This window comes from Capricornis sumatraensis, chromosome 21 (genome assembly GCF_032405125.1).
Source record: "Capricornis sumatraensis isolate serow.1 chromosome 21, serow.2, whole genome shotgun sequence".
NCBI classification, from domain to species: Eukaryota; Metazoa; Chordata; class Mammalia; order Artiodactyla; family Bovidae; genus Capricornis; species Capricornis sumatraensis.
In genome coordinates, this window is record NC_091089.1 from 58,877,540 (window position 1) to 58,902,056 (window position 24,517).

Genomic DNA, 24,517 nt, shown 5'->3' on the forward strand with positions numbered 1-24,517 from the left:
TTAATTGTGTCACTCTTACAGGTTTGCAGAGAAGTGGAAAGCCCTTTCAGACAAACACATGTGAAGTATGTGGCTTATTATTTTCTTATAGCTTGATTGCTCTTCTGGAAAATGTTCAGAAGTTTTCCTCATGTAAAAGCTGGATTGTCCATTTCAGTACTAATGCCATCTATTACATATGAGTCTTAACATCTTTCTAGTATATAATCTTTAATGTATGGAATTTTCTATTTGCAGATTCTAGAATTTCAAAAATACTTTACTAAATCCTGTACCTTTTGCATTTATGGACAGTGTTTATGGACAGTATTTATGGACAGTGATAGATATAAATTTAGGTTTAGGGCTTTAAAACAATGAAGTTAAGACGGTTTGGTACAGCAGTCCTGAATCAATAGCCAGTATTATAAATTGAGCAAAAATGTATGACTATATTTAAAAGGAAGAAATGTTTCTCGTGGCATGCACAAAGCTACTATAGAGTGGTGAACAAGAGTTCAAGGAAAAGAACACTCCCGCCAGATTTACAGGAAGGGTATACCGACTGAGAAACAGTTTAGTTCAGTTCAGTGGCTCAGTCGTGTCCACCTCTTTGCGACCCCATGGACCACAGCACGCTACGCTTCCCTGTCCATCACCAACTCCCAGAGCTTACTCAAACTCATGTCCGTTGAGTCGGTGATGCCATCCAGTCATCTCATCCTCTGTCGTCCCCTTCTCCTCCTGCCCGCAATCCCTCTCACATCAGGGTCTTTTCTAAGGGCTCAGTTCTTCGCATCAGGTGGCCAAAGTATTGGAGTTTCAGTTTCAGCATCAGTCCTTCCAATAAATATTCAGGACTGATTTCCTTTAGGATGGACTGGTGGGATTTCCTTGCAGTCCAAGGGACTCTCAAGAGCCTTCTCCAACACCACAGTTCAAAAGCATCAATTCTTCGGTGCTCAGCTTTCTTTATAATCCAACTCTCACATCCGTACATGACTACTGAAAAAAACCATGGTTTTGACTAAATGGACCTTTGTTGGCAAAGTAATGTCTCTGCTTTTTAATACAGTGTCTAGGTTGGTCATAGCTTTTCTTCCAAAGAGCAAGGGTCTTTTAAATTTCATGGCTGCAGTCACCATCTGCCATGATTTTGGAGCCCCCCCCACCAAAATAAAGTCTCTCATTGTTTCCCCATCTACTTGCCATGAATTGATGGGACCGGATGCCATGATCTTAGTTTTCTGAACATTGAGTTTTAAGCTGACTTTTTCACTCTCCTCCTTCAGTTTCATCAAGAGGCTCTTTAGTTCCTCTTCACTTTCTGCCATAAGGGTGGTGTCATCTGCATATCGGAGGTTATTGATATTTCTTCCAGCAATCTTGATTCCAGCTTGTGTTTCATCCAGTCCAGCATTTCGCATGATGTACTCTGCATCTAAGTTAAATAAGCAGGGTGACAATATACAGCCTTGATGTACTCCTTTCCCAATTTGGAACCAGTCTGTTGTTCCATGTCGAGTTCTAACTGTTGCTTCTTGATCTGCATACAGATTTCTCAGGAGGCAGGTCAGGTGGTCTGGTATTCCCATCTCTTTCAGAATTTTCTACAGTTTATTGTGATCCACACAGTCAAAGGCTTTGGCATAGTCAATAAAACAGAAGTAGATGTTTTTCTGGAACTCTCTTGCTTTTTCCATGATCCAACTGATGGCAATTTGATCTCTGGTTCCTCTGCCTTTTCTAAATCCAGCTTGAACATCTGGACGTTTATGGTTCACGTACTGCTGAAGCCTGGCTTGGAGAATTTTAAGCATTACTTTGCTCGTGTGTGAGATGAGTGCAATTGTGCAGTAGTTTGAGCATTCTTTGGCATTACCTTTCTTTGGGATTGGAATGAAAACTGATCTTTTCCAGTCCAGTGGCCAGTGCTGAGTTTTCCAAATTTGCTGGCATGTTGAGTGCAACACTTTCACAGCATCATCATTCGGGATTTGAAATAGCTCCACTGGAATTCCATCACCTCCACTAGCTTTGTTCATAGTGATGGTTCCTAAGGTTCACTTGACTTCACATTCCAGGATGTCTGGCTCTAGGTGAGTGATCACACTATCGTGGTTATCTGGGTTGTGAAGATTTTTTTTTGTATAGTTCTTCTGTGTATTCTTGCCACCTCTTCTTGATGTCTTCTGCTTCTGTTAGGTCCACACCACTTCTGTCCTTAGTTGTAGTTAAGTTTCCCCAGGAGGAACAGTGGCTGTGCCGTCCTTTGAGACCATTGAGGAATTGGAGGATGGGTTCTGGGGAGCAGCCAGGCCCCATACGCTCAGGAATTAGCCTCGTGCATTTCTCAGTGCTTCCAGGCAATAGTGACAAAAGCATCAGTTCTTACGCCACCCCCTCTTTCCTACTGTATCTGTTTTTCTCTGTGTCCTTTTTGGTACCTGATTTAACAAGGTGTAATTTACACGTAGTAAATTCACCCAGTGTCAGTGCACAGTTGGATGGGTGTTAGCCAGTGTGAACAGTCTTATCACCCTCCAAAACTTCCTTATACCCCTTTGCAGTCAGTCCTCACACCCTGGCGACCCCTGATTCTTCGTGTCACTGTAGTTTTGCCTCATCGAGAATTTCATGTAAGTGGAATGACTCAATATGTGGTTTTTAGTGTGTGTGTCTGAATGATTTCACTTAGCACCACGTTCTTATTCATCCACCTACCTAGATTTTTAGTCTGTTCCTTACTAATCTCTGATTTTAAACTTCTCAACAGAGTCCCAAATGCATACTCCAACCAGAACACTGGGCCCGTCTACACCAGAACAGAAATTGTTTGGCCACACTAAGTAAAGGAAAACTAAAACCAAACAAGTAATTATTTCAGGTCTTTTTTTTTTTTTTTTAGTTTATTCTTTATACCTTATTACTAGTCATTGGAGTTTTTATTTCCTTTGTCTTCCCCTTCCTAGGGTGCTTTCTAGCATCTGTGCTTTTTAATTTAAAGGAAAGATTGTTTTTGTTTTCAGCATCTTGTGGTAATTCCACATCTCTTGTAATAAGGAACTGTGCCCTGAGGTGCCTCAAAACGTGACTAGAAATCAGTGGATCAGAAAATCCGTATATGAAAAAATAAATTAAACATAACTTAAACCTATATGTGACTGTATTATAATTTTCTTCACACATATATTTCTAGTACAAGTAAGTTATCTAAGTGAATCTACCTTTTTTTGCTTCCTAGAAAAATGTAAGCTGTGCACTGAGCCTATTGTAGAAACATAAGACAGGCGTTAGTTACTCCCTTCAGCTGACAACTGTAGCTGCATAATTCTCCTCAGAGTATCTTAGAATGTTTTCTCCAGCCTGTCTCTAAATTGAGTGTTTATCTGCATTCTGCACCTCAGATTATTTGTTTAGAAAAAGATTGGATGGGATACAAGAAATTATTTCGTAGGTAAAAAGTATCCTGTTTCTGAAACCCTTCTTTCTGCAAACGAAGGCGACTAGGAGAGTGAGATAACATGCTGGCTGTCACACCCAGTGATGTAATATTTAGAATATATAATCGGGCCTTCTACAAACACGTGTAAAATGTCCTGTAACACTTGAGTGGCTGCAGCTGTCATCTCATTTTTTCTGGATTAAGTTTGGTCAAGAAAGAAGCTGCCTCATTTTCTAGTTGTCATTTGCCCAGGAAGTAAAAGCAAATTGTAATGAGGGAATCACAGCAGGAGAACCTCCTAACAAATGAGAGGCATATATTGACTGGCAGCCAGCATGCCATTTCAGTGATAAATGTATTTTTATACACTGCTGTTCAAGGTCATTCTCTGTTGTCCTTGAGTGTGCAGCCATGAAAAATCATGCAGTTCACATTCTAAGCAGTTCTAATAATCAGTGAAAAGATGCTTTACTTAAAAAAAATCAGTCATTAATTTTATACAGCAGTTAGATCAATTCGACGTCTTTACACTTCTGTGGTGGTTTTATCTTACTTTTGTTGAAAACTGAAATCAAAGCGATCAAGGGAAATATAAATTCATGACATGGTGAGGTATATTTGTATAGATTTATTATAAAAGGAAATGGCAACCCACTCCAGTGTTCTTGCCTGGAGAATCCCAGGGATGCGGGAGCCTGGTGGGCTGCCATCTATGGGGTCGCACAGAGTTGGACACGACCGAAGCGACCTAGCAGCAGCAGCAGCATTACAGTGTTCACAGAGGCTAAACTTGAATGTGGACAAATCTAAATAATTAAATATTCTTTGTTTTATGGTCCTGCAGTGTTTTTTTTTTTAATTTTGAAGAATTTATGGGCTAGGAAGTCCAAAACACAACAGCTTTTATCTTAAGACCTGTACCATTTGTTTGAGATAGATTTAATGTTAAAAATACTGAAAAGTTTACTTTTAGATTCACCCAAACCCCAAGAAAATGTTTTCACTAACTTTTTGAACATGTTAGTTACACTTAAATAAGTATTCTGATATTATTCTGGGAGAAAATGATCAAGTTATTTACCATTTTTTCCCCAAAACTAAACCATACTTATCTAAATATTGTGACCAAAACCATGGTCATTTTAGTTATGAATCTTATATCATATGACTCTAAGTTTAGAGATTAATTGTTTAGATACGAATCTAGTATCTAAAGGTTTATTCAGTTCAGTTCAGTCACTCAGTCGTGTCCGACTCTTTGCAAACCCATGGACTGCAGCACGCCAGGCCTCCTTGTCAATCACCAACTCCTGGAGCTTTCTCAAACTCATGTCCATCGAGTTGGTGATGCCATCCAACCATCTCATCCTCTGTCATCCCCTTCTCCTCCCTCCTTCAATCTTTCCCAGCATCAGTGTCTTTCCCAATGAGTCAGTTCTTTGCATCAGGTGGCCAAAGTATTGGAGTTTCAGCTTCAGCGTCAGTCCTTCCAGTGAATATTCAGGACTGATTTCCTTTAGGGTGGACTGGTTGGATCTCCTTGCAGTCCAAGGGACTCTCAAGAGTCTTCTCCAGCACCACAGTTCAAAAGCATCAATGATTCGGTGCTCAGCTTTCTTTATAGTCCAACTCTCACATCCCTACATGACCACTGTTAAAAGGTTTATATATGAATCTATAAACAGCTATATTTGTGAAAGTCAATTGTATGTAAACAGTGATGGTTTAGATCTCACAATGTCTTTTAGTAAATATTTTTTTTTAATGTCATTGCTGGGTTTAAACGTCCCTGTTACAGTATGTGTTCACAGTTAGCATATATTCACTGAAAATCCCAGGGCTCTTCGTGGTCTGTCTTCAGCCTTATTCTCCATCCATGTTTATCTTTCTCCATGCCATCTCTTCTACCGTAAGTCCTAATCATTCTGAAGACTTTTTAGTTTTTCTTACAGTGTACACTCTCTCTTTCTTTCAGTCTTGTGATTATATTACACTCTGCATGGAGCACTTGCTGTCCCCTACTTCACCCCAGCGTACACATAAACACACACAGACACACTGACCCCCCGCATCACCACCACCACACCACATAATCACTCGTGATCATTGCCCAGAAAATCTCCACGGTTTCTTAATACAATCTCATAGCTTAAGTTCTACTGGCATGTGACTCCCAACCAAGCCCCTCGACTCTTAGAGGGCACAGACAAAGCCTTTGTGCCCACTGGGAACCAGGGGGGAAGGAGCATTGACCTCCCAGGACGCTGAGTCAGCCCCCCCTTTGAGTGTTTGAGGGTCTCCTGTGGAGGCGTGGGCTGGCAGTGGCCTGCAGTGGGAACAGTGGTCCTGGCAGCAGCAGTCCTGGGAGGCACGTGTTGGCATTAGTCCCTTGAAGGTCGTCATGAGCAATACCACAGAGCCTGCATATAGAGGGGCAGGAAAAGGAGTGTCAACTCTGGGGGAGTCCAGTGTCCAGGGGTTTAAGACAGGTAACCGCGTACTTTGCCCTGACATCCCACGTATACTCCTGCTGGGCTTTACATACATACGCCCTCTATATATGTAAAGATATTAGAACTTATAAGAGTCTGGTATCTACAGTAGATAATTAGGTTCCTAGTGTCTGACTTGGACCTTGAAATGCTTTTCTCAGAGAAATTGTTATAAATAGTGCTTAGGAGATTGAGCTGGCCCTGCAAATTCTGCAACAGTAAGAATTCTATAGACTTTTGGAAGCTGGCCTGGAAATCTGTTTTTTGTTGCATTGTTTCTGTAGATAATTGTGTTCTGAGTTCTAAACAGAATTCCAAACCTGTTATTTAATGACTGCCTTTTTGGAAATACTGCAACAGCCTGCATGTGAAAGTTTCTCCCAGCGTGTGATCATTAAAAATTTAAAAAGTGTCTAGATTGCATGTGGAATAACATGGAATGACACAGCCTGTCTTGAATGTACAAACTACAAATAGAATGATTTATTATTTCTTATATTTTAATGCAAAATTAATCTCAGGAATTTAAAACGCAAAGAAGTTCTCACAGTATTAATTTATTTTCACCTTGCGTGTACCGTTGACTGACTTTGAACTCTGACTTTTTCATATGTAAAACTGGAAGTATGAATCCAAATTCTCATGAAATTTTAAACTTGCCAAAGATCCAGAAACGGACTTTTCTATTCTCTATTAACTCAAACCTTCACTGTGAAGGTGGTTTTAAGAATGTTCTCAGGCTGACTGGTTGTTTGCTCTGTAGTGTAAGTTAGTGTTAAAGCAGTTTTAAACTCTGACTCCTGAATAATGAGAAGTTTAAAACCTATGATTTTTAGTGCAGTCTTATTCTACAATGCCGTATCTAAATATCTGTCTCAATTGACTGTTAAATGAAACATTCACCATAAAAGTGTTGTTGTTCAGTCGCTAAGTCAAGTCTGACTCTTTGTGACCCCATGGACTGCTGCACGCCAGGCCTCCCTGTCCTTCACCACCTCCTGGAGTTTGCTCAAACTCATTTCCATTGGGTCGGTGATGCCATCCAAGCATCTCATCCTCTGTCGTCCCCTTCTCCTCCAGCCCTCAATCCTTCACAGCAGTAGAGTCTTTTCCAGGGTGGCTCTTTGCATCAGGAGGCCAAAGTACTGAGCTTCAGCTTCAGAATCAGTCCGTCCAGTGAATATTCAGGGTTGATTTCCTTTAAGATTGATGGTTTGATCTCCTTACTGTCCAAGGGACTTTCAGGAGTCTTCTCCAGCACCACAATTCAAAACCATCAATACTTTGACACTCAGCCTTCTTTAGGGTCCAACTCTCAAAATGCTATTTTTTAAATGTTTCTTCAGCCATATTATTGCCTTTTGAAAGAAGCTTCCCCTTTGAAAGAGCACACCTGCCTTTTATTTATTTTATTGTTTTACAAAAATGATTGGTGAGTCTCTGTCTTTTCCAAGCTATAGAAGGAACTAAATGTGTTAAATAGCATTTCTCTCTTTTTTAAAAAGCAGAAGTAAGTTGGGGGGTGGGCATACACTTGTCACATGGGGCACTATTTAAGCATTTAAAATGATCCAACAAGTCTCATCTCTGAACAAATATCTTTATAAAAAAATAATGTAGAGGGATAGCAAATGTTTCATACTAAGAAAAGAAAAGCTGATAAACTTTATGATTTCAAAGACAAGCTAATAGAAAGTCTGGAAGGATGCATCCCAAAGGGCTCATGGTAGTTCTTCTGAGGCATGGCACCTGATTAGTGAAAAATAGTTGGGTAGGGTTTCAGTTTTATAACAGGTACTTAAAAAAGAGGGGTGAAGTTACAGGTAATTCTTCATTTCCTTTTTTTGTGTGTTACTCTTTAAAAAAAAAGAAACCTTCCAAAATAAAAATCATACACCTGTTAAAAACCATTTTTGCAGAGTTCATATATATAATCTATTAAGCCTTCAGACATGTGTCCAAACTGCCTTCTTTATATATTTACTCCTAAAAAGAAAGTATTGTATTAAATGGAAGGCTTGAAGGCTTTTGCTTGAGGTTTATATGCTTTTGCTCAGTTTTGCTCAGTGGATAAAATTAGTGTGTATACCATTAAGTATGCATTTAATAGTATCTGTTATAAGGCATAGAATATTATTTTAAGGCACACATCTGTGCATTACATACATAATAGCAGTTATAAGCAGATTAGTAACAAAGCACATTCTGAGTTAGAAACAGAGCTTCATATAATTCATGTTTGCTTGTAAAGAGAACAAATTAAACCATCAAAACAGTTGTTTCCCTTAAGGACTGTAGTGATCTGGGTAGCTCGTCAGTGCTGGAGAGGGCAACAAGTGGGCTAGTGGTATTGATTTTCACCTTGTGTTACCAAAACATTTTTTCATTGACAATTATTAATTGCTTATTAAGTGCTAAAGAGTTTGATGGTCCAAATATTGGATTTTATAATGAATTGGCCTTTAGTTTGCCTTATCGTTAGGCAGTGTTATTGCATTAAAGATACAAAAGGTTTCAAGCAGCATATCTCCCACTCTAGGGGTATCAAATGAATATTCCTGTAGAGCTTATTCTCAGCAAGAGGATATTTAATTCATTTTCCTTTTCATATAAGTGAATTCGCTTTGACCTAACTGTAGGGAATGCTTGCCTATGTATGCATTGTATGACTATGTGCTCAGTAGCATCCAACTCTCTGTGACCCCACAGATCTTTGCAACCCCATGGACTGTAGCCCACCAGGCTCCTCTTGTCCGTGAAATTTTCAGGCAAGAATCCTGGAGTGGGTCGCCCTTTTCTTCCTCCAGGAGATCTTCCCAACCCAGGGATCAAACCCGTGACTCTTGCATTGGCAGGCAGATTCTTTACCACTAGCATCACCTGGGAAGCCCTATAATCAGTGGTAAATTGTCTGATGTATCTTGTATTGATTCTAGTTTATGAATCTAGTAAATCAGTGAAGGTTCTATCAGAACAAAATTGGTGACTATGATCATTAATATGAGTCTTTATAAATCATTAGCTTGATTAAAATATTTCTCCTTTCATTTTTGAAAAGGATCTGTATATCAAAGTGAGTAACCAAATACATACGTGTGTATATTTGCATACACTCACATATGCAAAGACGTAACAAGTTCCATTTTAAAATCCCTTTTGTCTTTCCCTTTAATAGTATATCTTTTTTATATAATTATATTCAAAGAAGTCTATTAGCCCTATTATATAATGACCTTTCTAAAATATCAATATTTATGGATAACTGATGAAATTTAAACAAAGTTAAAATTACAGAAATGGGACTGTCAGTGTTATCAGTTAATTAGTACTGGTCATTTGGAATTAGAAGTTCAATTCTAATTCAAATATATGCTTTTGATCCTAGCAACTTGCCTTTTTAATAAATTATTTCCTGATCTGAGTTAAATAATTACTACTTGATAAAGGGTGATTATTTAAAAGATAAGATATTATCAAACTTCAAAGCAACTTTGTTAAGTATTAACTGCAGTGAATCATCACAAAATTCTCTACCTAAAAAGTGACTTGTATGCTGGGGACAACTTTGAAGGCTTTCATTTTAAAATATTAGCTAAAAACTTTGAGATTTCAAGTCTACAAATTGTAAAATAAACCAGCCCTTTCTTTTCTGCCCACCCCTTAAGTGGTAGTGTCCCCTGTCATTTCAACCACATCTTTTCACTCTGCCTGCTTTTCATGGGTTATCTCAGCCCCTTACACTGAAGCATTTAACAGATGTTCATGGAGAGACTGGCATGTACCAGGAACAGTGCCAAGTGTAGGATGTATGCCTTCAACGTGTGTCTGTGTGCTAACAACTCCCAAATCTGTCTCTCCTTTCCGTATATCTTGCTTGTCCCGAGTTCCACATTTTTCTTTCTAATTTTCTGACGTATTTCTAACTAGTTACTCAAGTCCTCCACAGTCATACCTACATGTCCCAAACTCAGCTCGTTATTTCCCCCAGATGACATCCCACGGACCCTTTCCCTCCCCACTAAGTGCTTTTAGAGCACTTTCTTTCTCTTATGCTTCCCTGTCCAGGAAACAGCATCACCACCCGTCCAGTTGGATGTCTCTTCCTGCCCGCATCCCGATCTTCATTCAGCTCCTAACTTACCTGCTGTATTTGCCTGCCACCCAGTCCTTTTTTCCTAATTTCTCTCCCTTTTCTCTGCCAGAGTTTTCCTGAAACTGGTCTGATCTGACTATCCCCTTATTTAAAAACTTTGGGAAACTCCCTGTGGAGTTTGGAGCTATAAACCAAGTCCAAGTTCTTAGCACAGCCAACAGGTGGTTTATCACCTGGCCACAGCTGGCTTCTTCCCTCATCTCCAAAGCCCTCTCCTCATGTCCCTCCAGCCTCTCACGGTTCCGCTGGCAGAGGGACAGAGGGTGCTCAGTGTTTCCTGGCCCTCGCCCGCGTCTGCACTCTCCCAGGTCTGTCCACAGTCACCTGCTGGCGTTGAGTCTTGCCGTGCAGGCCGGCTGCTCCGTTAAAGACCTCTCCACCACCTTGTCACCACACCTCGTTCTGACCCCTGCTGCCCCTGAACGGAAACTGCTGCTTATCCCTCGGTCTCCATGCCACTGTACTCACATTCTGGCATGCCAGTTCTTGTATTACATACTGGTTGCTTACTGGCAACCTGTCCTCCTCTCCGCCTCAATTCATGGACAGGGATCATATCTCATCTTTCTACTGATATCTAACACAGGTCCTAGAACATAATAAGCTCTTGATAAACATTTTAAACTTGTTGTTGTACATTTCTCCTAAGAATATTAAATCCCATGAGTTAGGAAAAACAGATATCATCCTTATTTTTACAAATAAGCAAATTGTGTCTCAGAAGATTTTGCCCACTTCTAAAACCAACAAGGATCAACTTTAATCCATTAGGTAAACATGAGGTAGTCTGAGAATAAGTCACGACTAACAAGTAGTATCAGTGTTATTTGGCCTTAGTAACTACTGGGGAATATTTTCAAATGCAATTGCTCTGTGAAAAAAAAAATCCTACATATATTATTGTATTGTATTATTTTAATATTGCAAATATGGAATGATACATCAAAGATAGGAGGATGATTTTATAGTGTTCTGATTTTGCATCTCTTGACTTAACAAAGAAATAGACCTTGTAATTAATAACCTAATTAATTAGGTTATGTTCCAGACTAATCTGATTTTCTGTTTTAATAAGTTAAAGAAGCATAAAAACCACCCATAAAAGTATAAAATTCCTGAATCTGTATTGTGTATTAGTGTATATACTCTCAATCTCGGAAGCAAGTATGAGCCAGAAGATACAATAACATATTGGTTGATACATGTATGAATTTTAGAAATGTATATAATGCTTTAGGTTTCTTTAACACTTTCAAGTCATTTCTCTTTTTGGAAGGATGAAAATATTAGGTTCTTTTGAAATGTGATTTTAAAAAATAAATTCCATATTAGTGCATTCTGCATAAGGCAGTTTTGTGTCAGCGTGCCCTGTACCAGGCCAGAGAAAGCCAGGAGGGCAGGTATGTGAAGGCCTTATCGTGAAGCTGTAGCCAAAACCATCTGTGTTCACCTTGACCCGAATCAGAACCCACAGAAATGCTGAGGTCCATCTGGATGGACGTTTCCTCTGTGATGCGATTGCTGTCCCCACCGGCTCCTGTGTGTCTACTGAAGGCTGCTGTGGAAGGGCTTGGAGTCTTGCAAGGAACTCTAAGTGGAAGCTATTGGAATTTAGTTTTGTGGCATAGTATTAGCTTTAACAATATACTCTCCTCTGTCTTCTTTGAAAATTTACATAACCGTTTTATGCTGGCCTAATTTCTCAGGAATCCTTTTAATATTTAACAACAGAATTTCTTTTTTTTTAACAGAATTTTCATAGTCTGAGAATAAAAAGGCAAAAGTTTGTTCATTTTAAGACTCCTAGTGTATATTTGAATAGAAGTATATTTAAAGTATGATCAAAAATATTTAGCTTTGGGTGTGAGATCTATAGAAAACATTAGTGTATTTTAAAAGCGACAGAAAGTTATACTTTAATAAATGTCTTAGAATTATTTCATACCAGCAATGTGAAGAGTTGATAGAATTAATTCATCCACGATCCCTTTTATTTGAACCTGAAGCACATTTATCTAAATCATATAGGCACTCAGTGTTTGAGGATCCATAAATAATCTTTAAATATGACTATTTAAAATGTTAACATGTAAGAAAAAGTGTTATGGTTGGAATTGTGTGTGTACCTTTTCTTTATTCTGTTGTTGTAGCTTGAGAGTCTCACACACACAGTCCAAACATACTACCATCATTTCATTAGCCAAGAAATGGTGGTGATCATGTTACAAAATAATTGCAAGTTTGTGATGTTTGGGATTTTTGGCAAACATAATTTTCAAGGGATATTTCTATAAAATTGATCATTTTAGCACATAAAGAAAGGACATATCCTTTCTTAGAAAGGACATATCTTTCTAAGTTGGTGTTTTTAAATGACTTTATCCTGAAAATACTTGCTCTATTAAACCAGAAGAGGGGTGTGCGTTTGTGTGCAGGTGCGCATGTGGTCACCTCCTCATTATCTGTAACAAAAAAGAGGAAGAAAGAGTCAGACAGAAACGATGAGGCTTACAGAAGATTTATTTGAATCTGAAAAAGTTCCTCAGTTGAATAGACGGGAATAGCCCCCAAAAACCAGTACATAATTCTTTTCATAGAAATTGCTGTCATGATGGCTACAATATTTTAAGATTGGAAAACAACTGTTGATGTTAATGGTCACTTTATTTGTTCATTTGTAGATCTGCCTTTTTAAATTTAATTTTGATAATGTACAGCTGATATGAGTAAAAACATCAGCCTCAGTATCCTAAAATTCTGAAATTCTTACTAATGCCTAAATTACAGTAGTGAAGCAATCTTGAGTGTTTATTGGGTCTCACTATTCCTGGAAAAGTGTGTTATACACATACATGTTGGTTATAATCATCCACAAAGAAGTTTCAAAAACTATTGCCCATGTCTTAAGGATTGCCAATATGCAGATATCAAAAACACCTTTAATTCGTCAGTGTCTGTCAGTTCATCCCCAAGTGACACTGAAGTAGCTCTCAGTAACTGAAAATGTACAGTAAATGCTGCAGCTGTTTTTAGGGAACAGAGTCTGTTTACTTGAGGCATTTCGTCTTATAAGAAAACTTAAGATAGCAGACTTTTATTATATTTCTCCTTAGATCTATTAGATCTATTTTCCAAAATGATACCAAATCTGCTTTTCTTTTGCCCTAAATGTATATTTTTTCCAATTAGACAGAGACAGAAAATAATTCATTGAATCATTTCAGTACCTGTGGGATTGAAAAACGCCACAGTGGCTTGACTCTCAATATACAGTTGGCATAATGTAAAAGAAAAAAAAAAATACAGCATCGGCTCAGCCCTCCATCAAGAAAACAAATTATAGAGATAAACAACCCATTTTTAACCCTCAAATCTCAGTTCAAAATCACTGTAGAACCGCCAAGGGCCGCATCTAGGTGAACGCGCTTAGACCGCAGCAGAGCAGACAGCCAGCAAGAGACGCTGGGCTGTCTCCAGCGCCAGCACGTGTTCGGCGTGCATTTCCCATCCACTCATTCTGGTCAGTTCTTCTGGTTTCTGTATTTTGTGTCCCCAGTGAGAGCGAGCCGGGCCCCTCATTTTCCTTCGTCTGCCACGGTTGCCATGGGCTCGGGGACTCTGCCTCTCCCCACACGTGTGAGGGCTCTGGGCATCAGGCACCTGCGTGCCAACAACTTTACCAGCTTTTGGAGCCAGCTGCAGTTTTGTGGTAAAATTAAGCATAGTCCTGGCCTCCTGGGTGGTGTGATGAGCAACTCTGATGACAGCCAGTTGCCCAGTTCCAGCACTCAGTCCAGTTTTGTAGTCCCACATTTTGAGGACGTGGCTGACCTTTACAATACTATCCAGCTCGATGAGGTCACGATTTGAAAGCTTGGAGAAAGTTTAAGGAAAATCTACAGAAATTATTCTAAGAGTTGGAAGATGAGCTCTGAAAGGCAAAGGTTATATTATAGTCACTAATTTTTTTTTTAATCCTAAAAATAATAAATAAGGAAAAAAGAAGCAAGTTGCAGTAATAGCATTCAAGTCTATGAAAAGTTACCACGCCAAGACTGGTGATCATGGGCTTCCCTGGTGGTCCAGTGGTTAAGACTCCAGGCTTCCATTGCAGCAGGTGTGGGTTTGATCCCTGGTCAGGGAGCTAAGACCCCGCATGCCTTGCTGCCAAGAAAAAAGAAAAAAAAAAACAAAAAAAACATAAGCTTGGTAACCAGCTGTTCTTCATCTCTTCTGAGGCTGGAACCGAGGAATCAGGCTCACACTACAGCATTCTGGATTTAGATTTGAAAAAGGAAAACTTTTCTGATGGCACACACCATTAAACACAGAAAAGGGCCCTCAGGGGAAGCTTTGGAATCTTCTCAAGAGGGAGATTTGTACACGTCTACACCCGTGGCTGATTCATGTTGATGTATGGCAAAACCAATGCAATATTGTAAAGTAATTAGCCTCCAATTAAAATAAATAAATTTATATTTTAAAAAATAAAAATAAAGTTTTTTTAAGGAAAAAAAGAAAGTGAATTTTCATCCAACCTGCTTTAAGGCAGCCCTGTCCACCTACAGAAAAGAATGGGTGGCCTCTCGGTGTCGTTGGCCACGTCTTTCGGCCATAAGATCCCACCCACAAAAAGGCAGCAGAAGGCTCAGTTCACAGTGGAGTTTAAATTTTACTCCAGCCTTCTAATTGGCTGTAGATGAGACTTCCTGAAAATACATTATCGTCTGCCTAAATCGTTTGTCTCCTCGAGCTGGTGAATGTTGAGTACCTAACACGGTTTTCACAAATCGGTTGCTTCAGAGAGAAGAAAGAGGGAGCTTTATTTCTTGAACATAATTAATTCTTAACTTGTCAACTCTTTGGAAATGGCCCTTTTTTTGACGAGCCATTCCCTGGCCTAACAAACGAAGCCATCCATCAGCGCGGTGTCTCTGTGTCTCCGGACCCTGTCTCTCCCTGCCAATCAGCCCAGAAGTCAGCAGCCTGTGCTGGGGTGTCAGAAAGGCACGCAGAGCAAGCCCTGCTCCAGCTTCCTCACCCACCCTTTCCTGACTGTGCCTGCAGCCGGGAAGAGATGCCAAATGTTTGGTGGGTGTGTCAGGCACAAGTGCGCCCTGAACCTCACTTAGCATTGTTTGGTTTTTGGTGGTTTTATGTTTATTTGTTTTTATTTTTTGGCCAAGCCTCACAGCACACGGGGATCTTGGTTCCCCAACCGGGGATGGAACCCTTGCCTCCTCTGGCGGGAGTGTGATGTCTTCATCACCAGGACCCCCAGGGAAGTGCCTGTTGTTTGTTAGCACTAAGGGACCAGCGGGGCTTCCCCTCCACCTGCAGTGCGGGAGACCTGGGTTCCATCCCTGGGTCGGGAAGATCCCCTGGAGGAGGGCATGGCAACCTACTCCAATATTCTTGCCTGGAGAATCCCACAGACAGAGGGGCCTGGCGGGCTGCAGTCCATGGGGTCCCAAAGAGCCAGACACGACGCAGCAACTAAGCACACGTGCTGGGAAAATGTGTGCATTTGTAGGTCTTCACTGTTACCTCTCCTTCTTGGAGCTGATCCTCACTTCCTCAGCACCCACTTCCCTGTATATCTGGCCCGTCTCCAGCTGCTTCCTGCCTCTGTACACAGAGGGATGTGTCATCCATTCTCACCCTGAGCACAAGGCCTCTGCCACGCTTGTACCGGTACCTCATGAGAGCAAGTTGGGTGCAGTCAAGTCCTCCGTTTTGGTCTCGGTTCTCCAATTTGTCATTTGGAAGCTGAATAACAAGAAGTCCAGGAAAAGACAACAGTTTTCAAGAGAATATTCTAGACCGTACTAGTTTGTATCAATACTGACCAAATCATTTTGGAAGTCCGTGTCTCTCCTGCCCTGTATGACAGGGTTAACTCTACTCCTTTGCTGAGCACACTGAACGTGCCTGTTAAAAACCGCTGGGCATGTGCGAGTGTTGTTCCTTATTAATCCTGCTTCTCAGCTCCTTTTCTTTATAAGCAAAAGCGGGGGAGAATGTTTAACAGTTCAACATTCTTGTCTCCTGCTAGGGATAATTGCTTGATTTATTTTATTGTTCATAGAACGTCTTGAATTAGATTAATTTCTTTATATTCCATTTCTGTCTTTTTAAGACAGCAATTTCTCTGACAAAACCTATCACAAGGGCTATGATACTCACCCACATCTAAAAAGCAGGCCTGACCTCCTTTTGTTTGAAAACCTGTTGTTTGGGGAGAAGGTTCTTTCTACTCAAGCATTTACTATCCCAAACCCTTGAGTGTGCGGAATCACAAAGTGCTCTCGCAGTCACTGCCGTCTGCACACAGCTGCATCGTACTGGAGGGGAGGTTCCAGTCAGCTCAGAGGGCACCCGCACCGGTCCGGGAGAGGTTCAGAGACCCCCAGCAAAAGACATCATAGGCTAAAGTCAGCTCAGGGGGTGCCCGCACCGATCCAGGAGAGGTTCAGAGACCCCCAGCAAAAGACATCGGAGGCTAAAGTCAGCTCCGGGGGCGCCTGCACCGGTCCAGGAGAATTATCCAGAGACCCCCAGCAAAAGATATCAGAGGCTAAAGTCAGTTCAGGGGGCGCCCGCACCAGTCTGGAAGAAGTTCAGAGACCCCCAGCAAAAGACATCGGAGACTAAAGTCAGCTCAGGGGGCGCCCACACCGGTCCGGGAGTTCAGAGACCCCGGACAAAAGACAGTGGCAGCATTTCCATTGCACTGGGGGCTGGAGGTCTCTCAGGCTGAGATTGTAATAAACTCACCAGATGTACCAGACCATTTAAAAACAGTGAGCTTCCCTGAGCGACCGTGAGTGGTACTTGCTTTCTTATACAACTACAGGTCTGTCCATCCACTGATGCTGCCATCAGTACCCGGTGGTTTTTCTCTATGTTGCTTTGAAAGACAGCCTGAGGGGCACCTAGCTGGATCGGGGTTGGGGGTGTGTGTGTGTTAATGTGCTCTGATCTAAAATGTAGTCCGCCTTTGTTCAAAACAGACTTTAAAGAAACTAACCCATTAAGCTTAGCACCTAACCTTGACAGGAACAACAATAAAGGAAAACAGGGCTGTGGTTAGTGAAATGAGGAGGAAAGTGTTTATTACTGGACAGCTAGAATGAGCACAAATTTAGTTCTGAGTTTCCTGGCAGGAAAGCAGGTACATGTGAGATTATGTGCTTGTCGTTGCATGGTAAAAGAAAACAACAAAATTTATCTGAAAAGGTAAATATCTTCCTAGCAGACAATTCCAAGATGAATTTAACGCATAGGATCTTCTGTTAGAGACACTAGATAACATAATGAAGGGTGTCTTCAACTGACATAGACGTATTCAAATAAATACTTTAAATACTATTAAGGAAGAAGATATAATAGCCTTCCCCAGAGGGCTGAGTGGTGAAGAATCCGCCTGCAGTGCAGGAGACACAGGAGACGCAGGTTTGATCCGAGTCAGGAAGATCCCCTGGAGAAGGAAATGGCCACCCACTCCAGTGTTCTTGCCTGGGAAACCCCGTGGACAGAGGAGCCTGGCGGCCTACAGTCCAAAGGGTCACAGAGTCAGACGTGACTGAGCAACTCAACACACACGTGAAGATACGATTTGAAGCAGGAGGAGCCCGCGTGTCTGGCTTTCTGCAGAGCCGTCTTAGCCAGCCTCACAGCGAGGTGCCGGGCTGGCACATCCTCTGAAGCACATGCTGGTTGCTGGTTAAGGAAGGATGCTCATGGGAACGAGGCAGGCTTGACATTCTGTGTTGAGATTTAGGGGCCCAGACTCCCGGAGGAGGGGTGACTCCACCTCTGCATGGAGTTGGGCTTTTGGGGAGGGGGTATTTGCCAGCAGGGCAAGCTTTCATCTGAGCTTCCAGGGTGCTCACACTTTAGATTCATACCAGGACCCCAGAGCATCGGAGAAGCTATGTTGAATCAAGTGTTTTTAATAGGAAGGTGGCATTACATGCCATGAGGGACCAGGCAGGAAATAAGGGGGCCAGGCAGTGGGTGTTGTGTACCCAGACCTGCTTGAGTCAGGGCTGAGACTGGTGACATCAGAGCGAATGCCAACAGGGCCCCAAGGCCACAGGGCCCCCTCAACTCAGCCTGGCCCAGGGTATCAGGGGCAAACACGGGCCCAGGGTGGCCAGAGTGAAGGCAATCTGGGCTGTTTCAAGAGAGGCTGGAAATCTTGATTTTAAACGATGTTTGATAAATTAGAGTATAGGCTCAGAAAATACATTTTACAATCATTTTGCAGGCCAAACCCAATATATCTATAATCTCGTTTCAGATATGATTAGGGCTTTATTTTATTTTTTCATTAACTGGAGTACTCAAGGAATTGATTTATGGGATTGCTTACATTTGGCTAGTCTCTTTTTGGCATTCCTGAGATATAATTGACATGTAACCTGTGAGGTTAAGGTGTAGGTGTACAACATGATGATTTGACACACTTCTATATTGCAATATGGTTACCCCCCTGGTGTTATCTAATACCTCCCTCCCATCACACAAGCACCATTTCTTTTTCTGTGGTGAGAACATTTGAGATCTACTCTCTTAGCAACTTTCAAGTATATACATCTGGTCATCTTTAAAAGAGGAACAGCACAAATATTAAGAGTATTCATTTAATTATTATGTGCCATGCATGACTTCGCCAACAAAGGTCCATCTAGTCAAGGCTATGGTTTTTCCAGTGGCCATGCATGGATGTGAGAGTTGGACTGTGAAGAAAGCTGAGCGCCGAAGAATTGATGCTTTTGAACTGTGGTGTTGGAGAAGACCGTTGAGAGTCCCTTGAACTCCAAGGAAATCCAACCAGTCCATTCCTAAAGGAAATCAGTCCCAAATATTCATTGAAAGGACTGATGCTGAAGCTGAAACTCCAGTACTTTGGCCACCTCATGCGAAGAGTTGACTCATTGGGAAAGACTCTGATGCTGGGAGGGATTGGGGGCAGGAGGAGAAAGGGACGACAGAGGATGAGATGGCTGGATGGCATCACTGACTCGATGGACATGAATCTGAGTGAACTCCGGGAGTTGGTGATGGACAGGGAGGCCTGGCGTGCTGCAATTCATGGGGTCGCAAAGAGTCGGACATGACTGAGTGACTGAACTATAATGCATCGTGCAGAGGGCTGTGCATGTGCGAACTCATCTAATCTTCACAAAGCTCTTCAAGGTAGGAACCATCAGCCATTGTCGCCACCACCATCATCGTCATTGTCTCTGCTTTGTTGGCGTGGGTGCGCTCAAGGTTAAGGAGCATAAATAGCTTGCCCCAGGGCCCACAGTGAGCAGTGGAGTCCAAACGCAGGGCAGGCAGTCTGACTCAGAGAGTGTCCCCTGCCAGCCCAAAACCCAGTGCTACCAGTGCAACATTTTTTCCTGAGTGTGGAAAGCAGGCATCATTTTGGATCCCCACAGCACCTTGTCTAACGACAGGAAAGAGCGAAAGCTGAAAGCACAGAGGGACACGTTTGTCCCCCCATCCCCGTCCCCTTTCTCCCTTCCTCATTGTCATCACTCAGATGTGAACTGTGAGGAGAGTCCTACTGAAATTTACAGTCTAGGTGTGGAAGGCAGGGCAGGAGGGGGCCGCTGAATTGCCCAGTGAACTTGCTCCCACCGAGACTCAAGATGCAAGTGGAAACAAACCTTCCTGGTTTGCCTTAGTTTAAGGGAACATATTTCCCCATCCTTTATAGACCAAGAGAGGTAATCAGCCTCCAGTTGTAACCAGTCTGAATATTGGTTCATGTAGTGAAGATACAGCCTTTAATAGTTTGTGCAGATACATTAATACAATATTATGCTAATTTGTTTAGTATCCCAGTATTTTCGGTAACTATTAATATCATTAGACATGAGTGTAATTTTTTGTTAGTAAAGACCTTTACTCAGAGACCGAGTCTAAAATACCACATCATTCTTTTTTTTTTTAATTTGTGATTAAATCAATGATAGCTATTTGGCAGAGGCTCAAAATGATCCCTGTTAACTTGTTTTTAATGGCATTTGATTTATATGTGTGTTCAAACCTCCAACACATGCGTGCATGGATGTGTACTAATTGTGGCCATATGCATTTAAACATAGTATAATTGGGGGGAAATGAAGCATAAAATGTGAAAAATGTATAATTATTAAAGGGTTGAAATGATTGTTTTTGACTCCTTCCAGAGCAGAGATGTTATGTGATAGAGCTTTGATTGTTTTTCATTACAGATGAAGTTCCTGGATAGATTTGGTGATCAGTTTTTTTTAACTTTCCTAATTAATTGTAAAATTCTTCCCTCAAATAGACATAAGTGGATGAACACATTGGTTTGCCTGTTAATATCTGCTCTTCCTTTGAACTCATGCTATATCCTCCCAAGTAGGAAGCAGGTGGACTCCCCAGAACAAGGTCAAAGCCCCTGGATGAATCAGTGAGAGAACTTCAGCTGCTTTTCCTCTTTTTCTAAGCTAAGTTTGACTCAGTGGACATGAGTTTGAGCAAACTCAGGGAGAAAGTGAAGGGCAGGGAAGCATAGCCTGCTACACTTCTTGGGGTCACAAAGAGCCGGACATGACTTAGCGACCGAACAACAGCAAGTTTATAAGTAAAGAACATACCAGTTTCTAGTATCCATGGCATGACTTGTTCAACTTTGAATGTATTTGCATGTTTAGGTGCAATAGTTCTGTGCAGTGCATACAGTGAACGACTCATAATTTTATTTCAGACAATCCATGGACACAAGGGACCAATCACCGCAGTGGCCTTTGCCCCGGATGGACGGTATCTTGCCACCTACTCGAACACGGACAGCCACATTTCTTTCTGGCAGGTAAGCGTAGGTGCTGCAGGGTCTTGATGTCTGTTGCATGGTCCACTTTTGCTGGGGGAGGCTCCCTGCTGACCTGCCCAGCAAGGCCTCCTCGTGCTGGCCCTCCCTTCAACAAATATCGAGTGTTTATTGCTTGCTGATGATGGGCCAGCTGCCGGCACGCGGGCTCTACTGAGCACACAGTTGGCAGCCCAGAAAGAGGTGGGGTCTGCTCTCACACAGCTTTCAGTCTAGGGGAAGTGAAGTGAAGTGGAATGAAGTCACTCAGTCGTGTCCGACTCTTTGCGACCCCATAGACTGCAGCCTGCCAGGCTCCTCTGTCCGTGGGATTTTCCAGGCGACAGTACTGGAGTGGATTGCCATTTCCTTCTCCAGTCAGTCTAAGGGAGACACAAGTAAATAAGCAACTACAGTGCTGGGGGAACCTGGGAGTGAGGTTGCGGGCTGGTTTCACAGAGGCAGTACCGCCTGAGCCGAGGCACGGTGATGCTGAGGAAGGGCCAGGTATTCAGGCAGGGACGGGTGGGTGTTTGGGGAGAAGGAGGCGCCTTTAAAGCTAAGTAACGGGCCTGGAACGATTCGGGGTGGAGCAGTGGAGACCTCTGCTCAGGCTGTTAATTTACACAAGGCATTCAGACAACAGGGCGCAGGGTTTAAGGCAGAAGCAGCCTCGTATGAACTTCATGCTCTGCTTGTATTATCCCATTTTCATTTGTGTTCTGAATTTCACACATGCTCCTCATTCCCAAGCTATTAAAACATTTTCAAAAATCTGAGTACCATTGACTGGCAGTACATGAAGATACCTCTGTTTAATGATGATTAAAATGAATATTAATTAATTCAAGGAAATGAGCTTTATAATAGAACTTGTTTCATCCTCAGTGATTAATCTCCATCCCATCTTCTTTTTAAATACCTTACTCCTGATAATTACAAAAAAATTAAACATTACCAACCCCGCCCCCAAGTTAACTTAAAATTTTGTTGCCTATCCTAGGATGCAAGTATGTTTTATGAGATGCAGTGCATCACTTTAAGTGCTTAAAAAAAAATTAAACAAATAAAAGTTTAAACAAGACTTCACAACTTGAGGATGGTTTTTAAAAAATCAATAGCTAATAAAATGTAAAACAGATACAATAAATTGCTTAATTAACAGCATGCCATTAAAGCATGACAACTACCAAACCTGTCCTGAGCTTTTCCTACTCTTCATCTAATTTAGTTTTCCAGTTTATTTTCTCATTATCCTTTCCTCCAGAATATATCTCCAGCATATTAATTGGCTCCTGTTAAACTCTTTTCCTTAGAGATGTCACCCAGTCTTCGTTTTTCTCACTGGGTAACCGCAGGACTCATATGTATTTTAGTGAAATCCCACAGCGAGTCCATAAACTGAACTCTTGCAACAGTGGTTCTTCAGACAGTGTCCCTGCCAATTGTTCCTTTCTGCTAACACTGGTTTCTGTGACACCAACTGTACTTTGACGCCCTTGATAGACATTTCCCCTTGTTTCCCGTTCTCTTGAATTCCAGAGGCGCATTCTTGTGAAACTCCCTCCATCCGGTACATAGCTGGAGTGGAAGCACTGGGTGCTGGGCTAAGCCTTGGGGGCCTGGAACCAAGCAGTCGCGGGTCCCTGCTTCCTCAGGGCTTTGTGTTTGCTCTGTGCTTTCTTCCTGGGAATAAACAAAAACAGATCTCCATTTTGTTGTTCAATTTTTCTTCCTGCTAAGAAAATATAATTCCTTATATACATGCATACACGCTGTTCCTTCAGTTGTGTCTAACTCTTTAGAACCCCATGGACTATAGCCCTTTAGGCTCCTCTGTCCATGGAATTTTCCAGGCAAGAATACTAGAAAGGGTTGCCATGCGCTTTTCCAAGGAATCTTCCTGACCCAGGGATCGAACTTGCCTCTCTTGCATTGGCAGGCAGGTTCTTCATGGCTAGCACCGCCTGGAAGCCCAATTCCTCATATAATACCTCCTAAATTTACCAGATGTGAAACTTTCCCCAGTATTTTCCTGAATGTCTAAGTGGTAAACCTTTTCCCCCTTATCTAGATCTTCAGGGTTCTGTCTGGATATATTCATGCCTTTCTTAAATATTTTTCTGTTTTTATCAGAGTTGCTGCCTAGCTCATTGATGGAATTACGGTCAGCATGTACCTCACGCCTGGAGATCAAGATCATTCCGTAGATGCTATCTCTTTGAAATAACCTCTTTGCTCTATCCAGCTCAGCTTGTGCTGTTGCCCCTGGACTTCACCAGATGCACTTCACCCTGGGAGTCTGTGTGGCTCTGCCCTCAGGGGGCCCTGCTCCTTGCCTTTGTCCAGACATCTTCTCCCTAGGCCACCCTGTGTTACTTGCAGGGGTGCGTGTTCAGCAGACAGAGCGCCCAGGCAACTCAGGCAACACCACATCTTTCTTACCTCCAGTCCCAATGTCAGAATTTAAAACGCAGACCATTTCTTCCCTACTTAAATCATACCCAGCCTGGTCCTAAAACTTAGGAGAAGACACAGAAGCGTCATTTCACCTTTCTCAAGAAAATACAATAAAACCTCTTCCAGGAGCATAGCAGGGCTTTTATTTGAATAAAAGAGAGTCAAGAAAGCAGTGTTGGATCTACCGCGCTGTACCCAAATGGACTTGGCTGATTTATTTAGATGCATATTGTTTAGGTCTAGTGATGTATGATAATACTTCTATATTATTCCAGTAAATATACTGCAATATATTTTGAAAACTTAATGAAGCCTTATTAACACAGTGCCTTACAAAAGCCATCAGCTATTAAAATCTTTGCTGAGAAATGAGTGTTAATGAGAAATACTAGTTGGGTAATTGCTCAAGTGAGACTTAGTAAGAGGTTTGGATGCAGCATTACTTACACTGAGAGTAGCATTAAAGCCCTTCCTGTTTTGATGAATTACATCTGTTTCTGTGTCTATGTGTTCAGAAAACAATCTTCTCAGAACTGGTTTTGTGAAGCATTATTTTTAAAGGGAAAGGAAACGCCACAGTTGCCATTTAGTTACTTTACATACTCAGCTGCTGAGTGATGTAATTTGGCAATCTTTCAAACCCTTTGATTCTCCAACAACATATTCCTACTATTTGAATATTGCACTTCAGTGTACCCATTGATATTTGAGCCAGGAGAGCTTTGTAATGAACTACAACCACAAATCTCTCACCTAAATTTTACCACCACCCTCCAACAAGTAAGTATCCTTTTCCAGAAATGCTAATAATAAATGAGATGTGTAGAACTTTCATTTGTTCTTCATTTATTCCATCCTACATCCGTTCCAAACTACTATTCAGCCATTTGAAATGGATGACGTAAATCTACAGTCAGTAACATAAAAAGATTGCCCTGAACATTTTGTTGAATGAAAAAAGCCGATGGTCCAACTGCCTTTTATTTATTATTATTTAAAAAAAATTTTGGCTGCACGGTATATGGGATCCTAGTTCCCTGACTAGGGATCGAACCCACACCCGGAGAGAAATCTTAACCACTGGACTACCAGGAAATCCCTCCAACTGCCTTTTAATATGAGCCGGTTTATGTAAA

The 24,517-nt window shown here is 41.6% G+C and overlaps 1 protein-coding gene across 1 annotated transcript in view; it reads left to right on the forward strand.

Annotated features, from left to right (window-relative positions):
- The window catches only part of WDR7 (WD repeat domain 7), a 352,576-nt gene that overhangs the window by 319,798 nt on the left and 8,261 nt on the right, over window positions 1-24,517 (forward strand). The window contains exon 27 of the mRNA XM_068994015.1: window positions 20,820-20,924. Within this exon, the coding sequence (XP_068850116.1) occupies window positions 20,820-20,924 (105 nt within the window). The remainder of the gene's footprint in view (window positions 1-20,819; window positions 20,925-24,517) is intronic.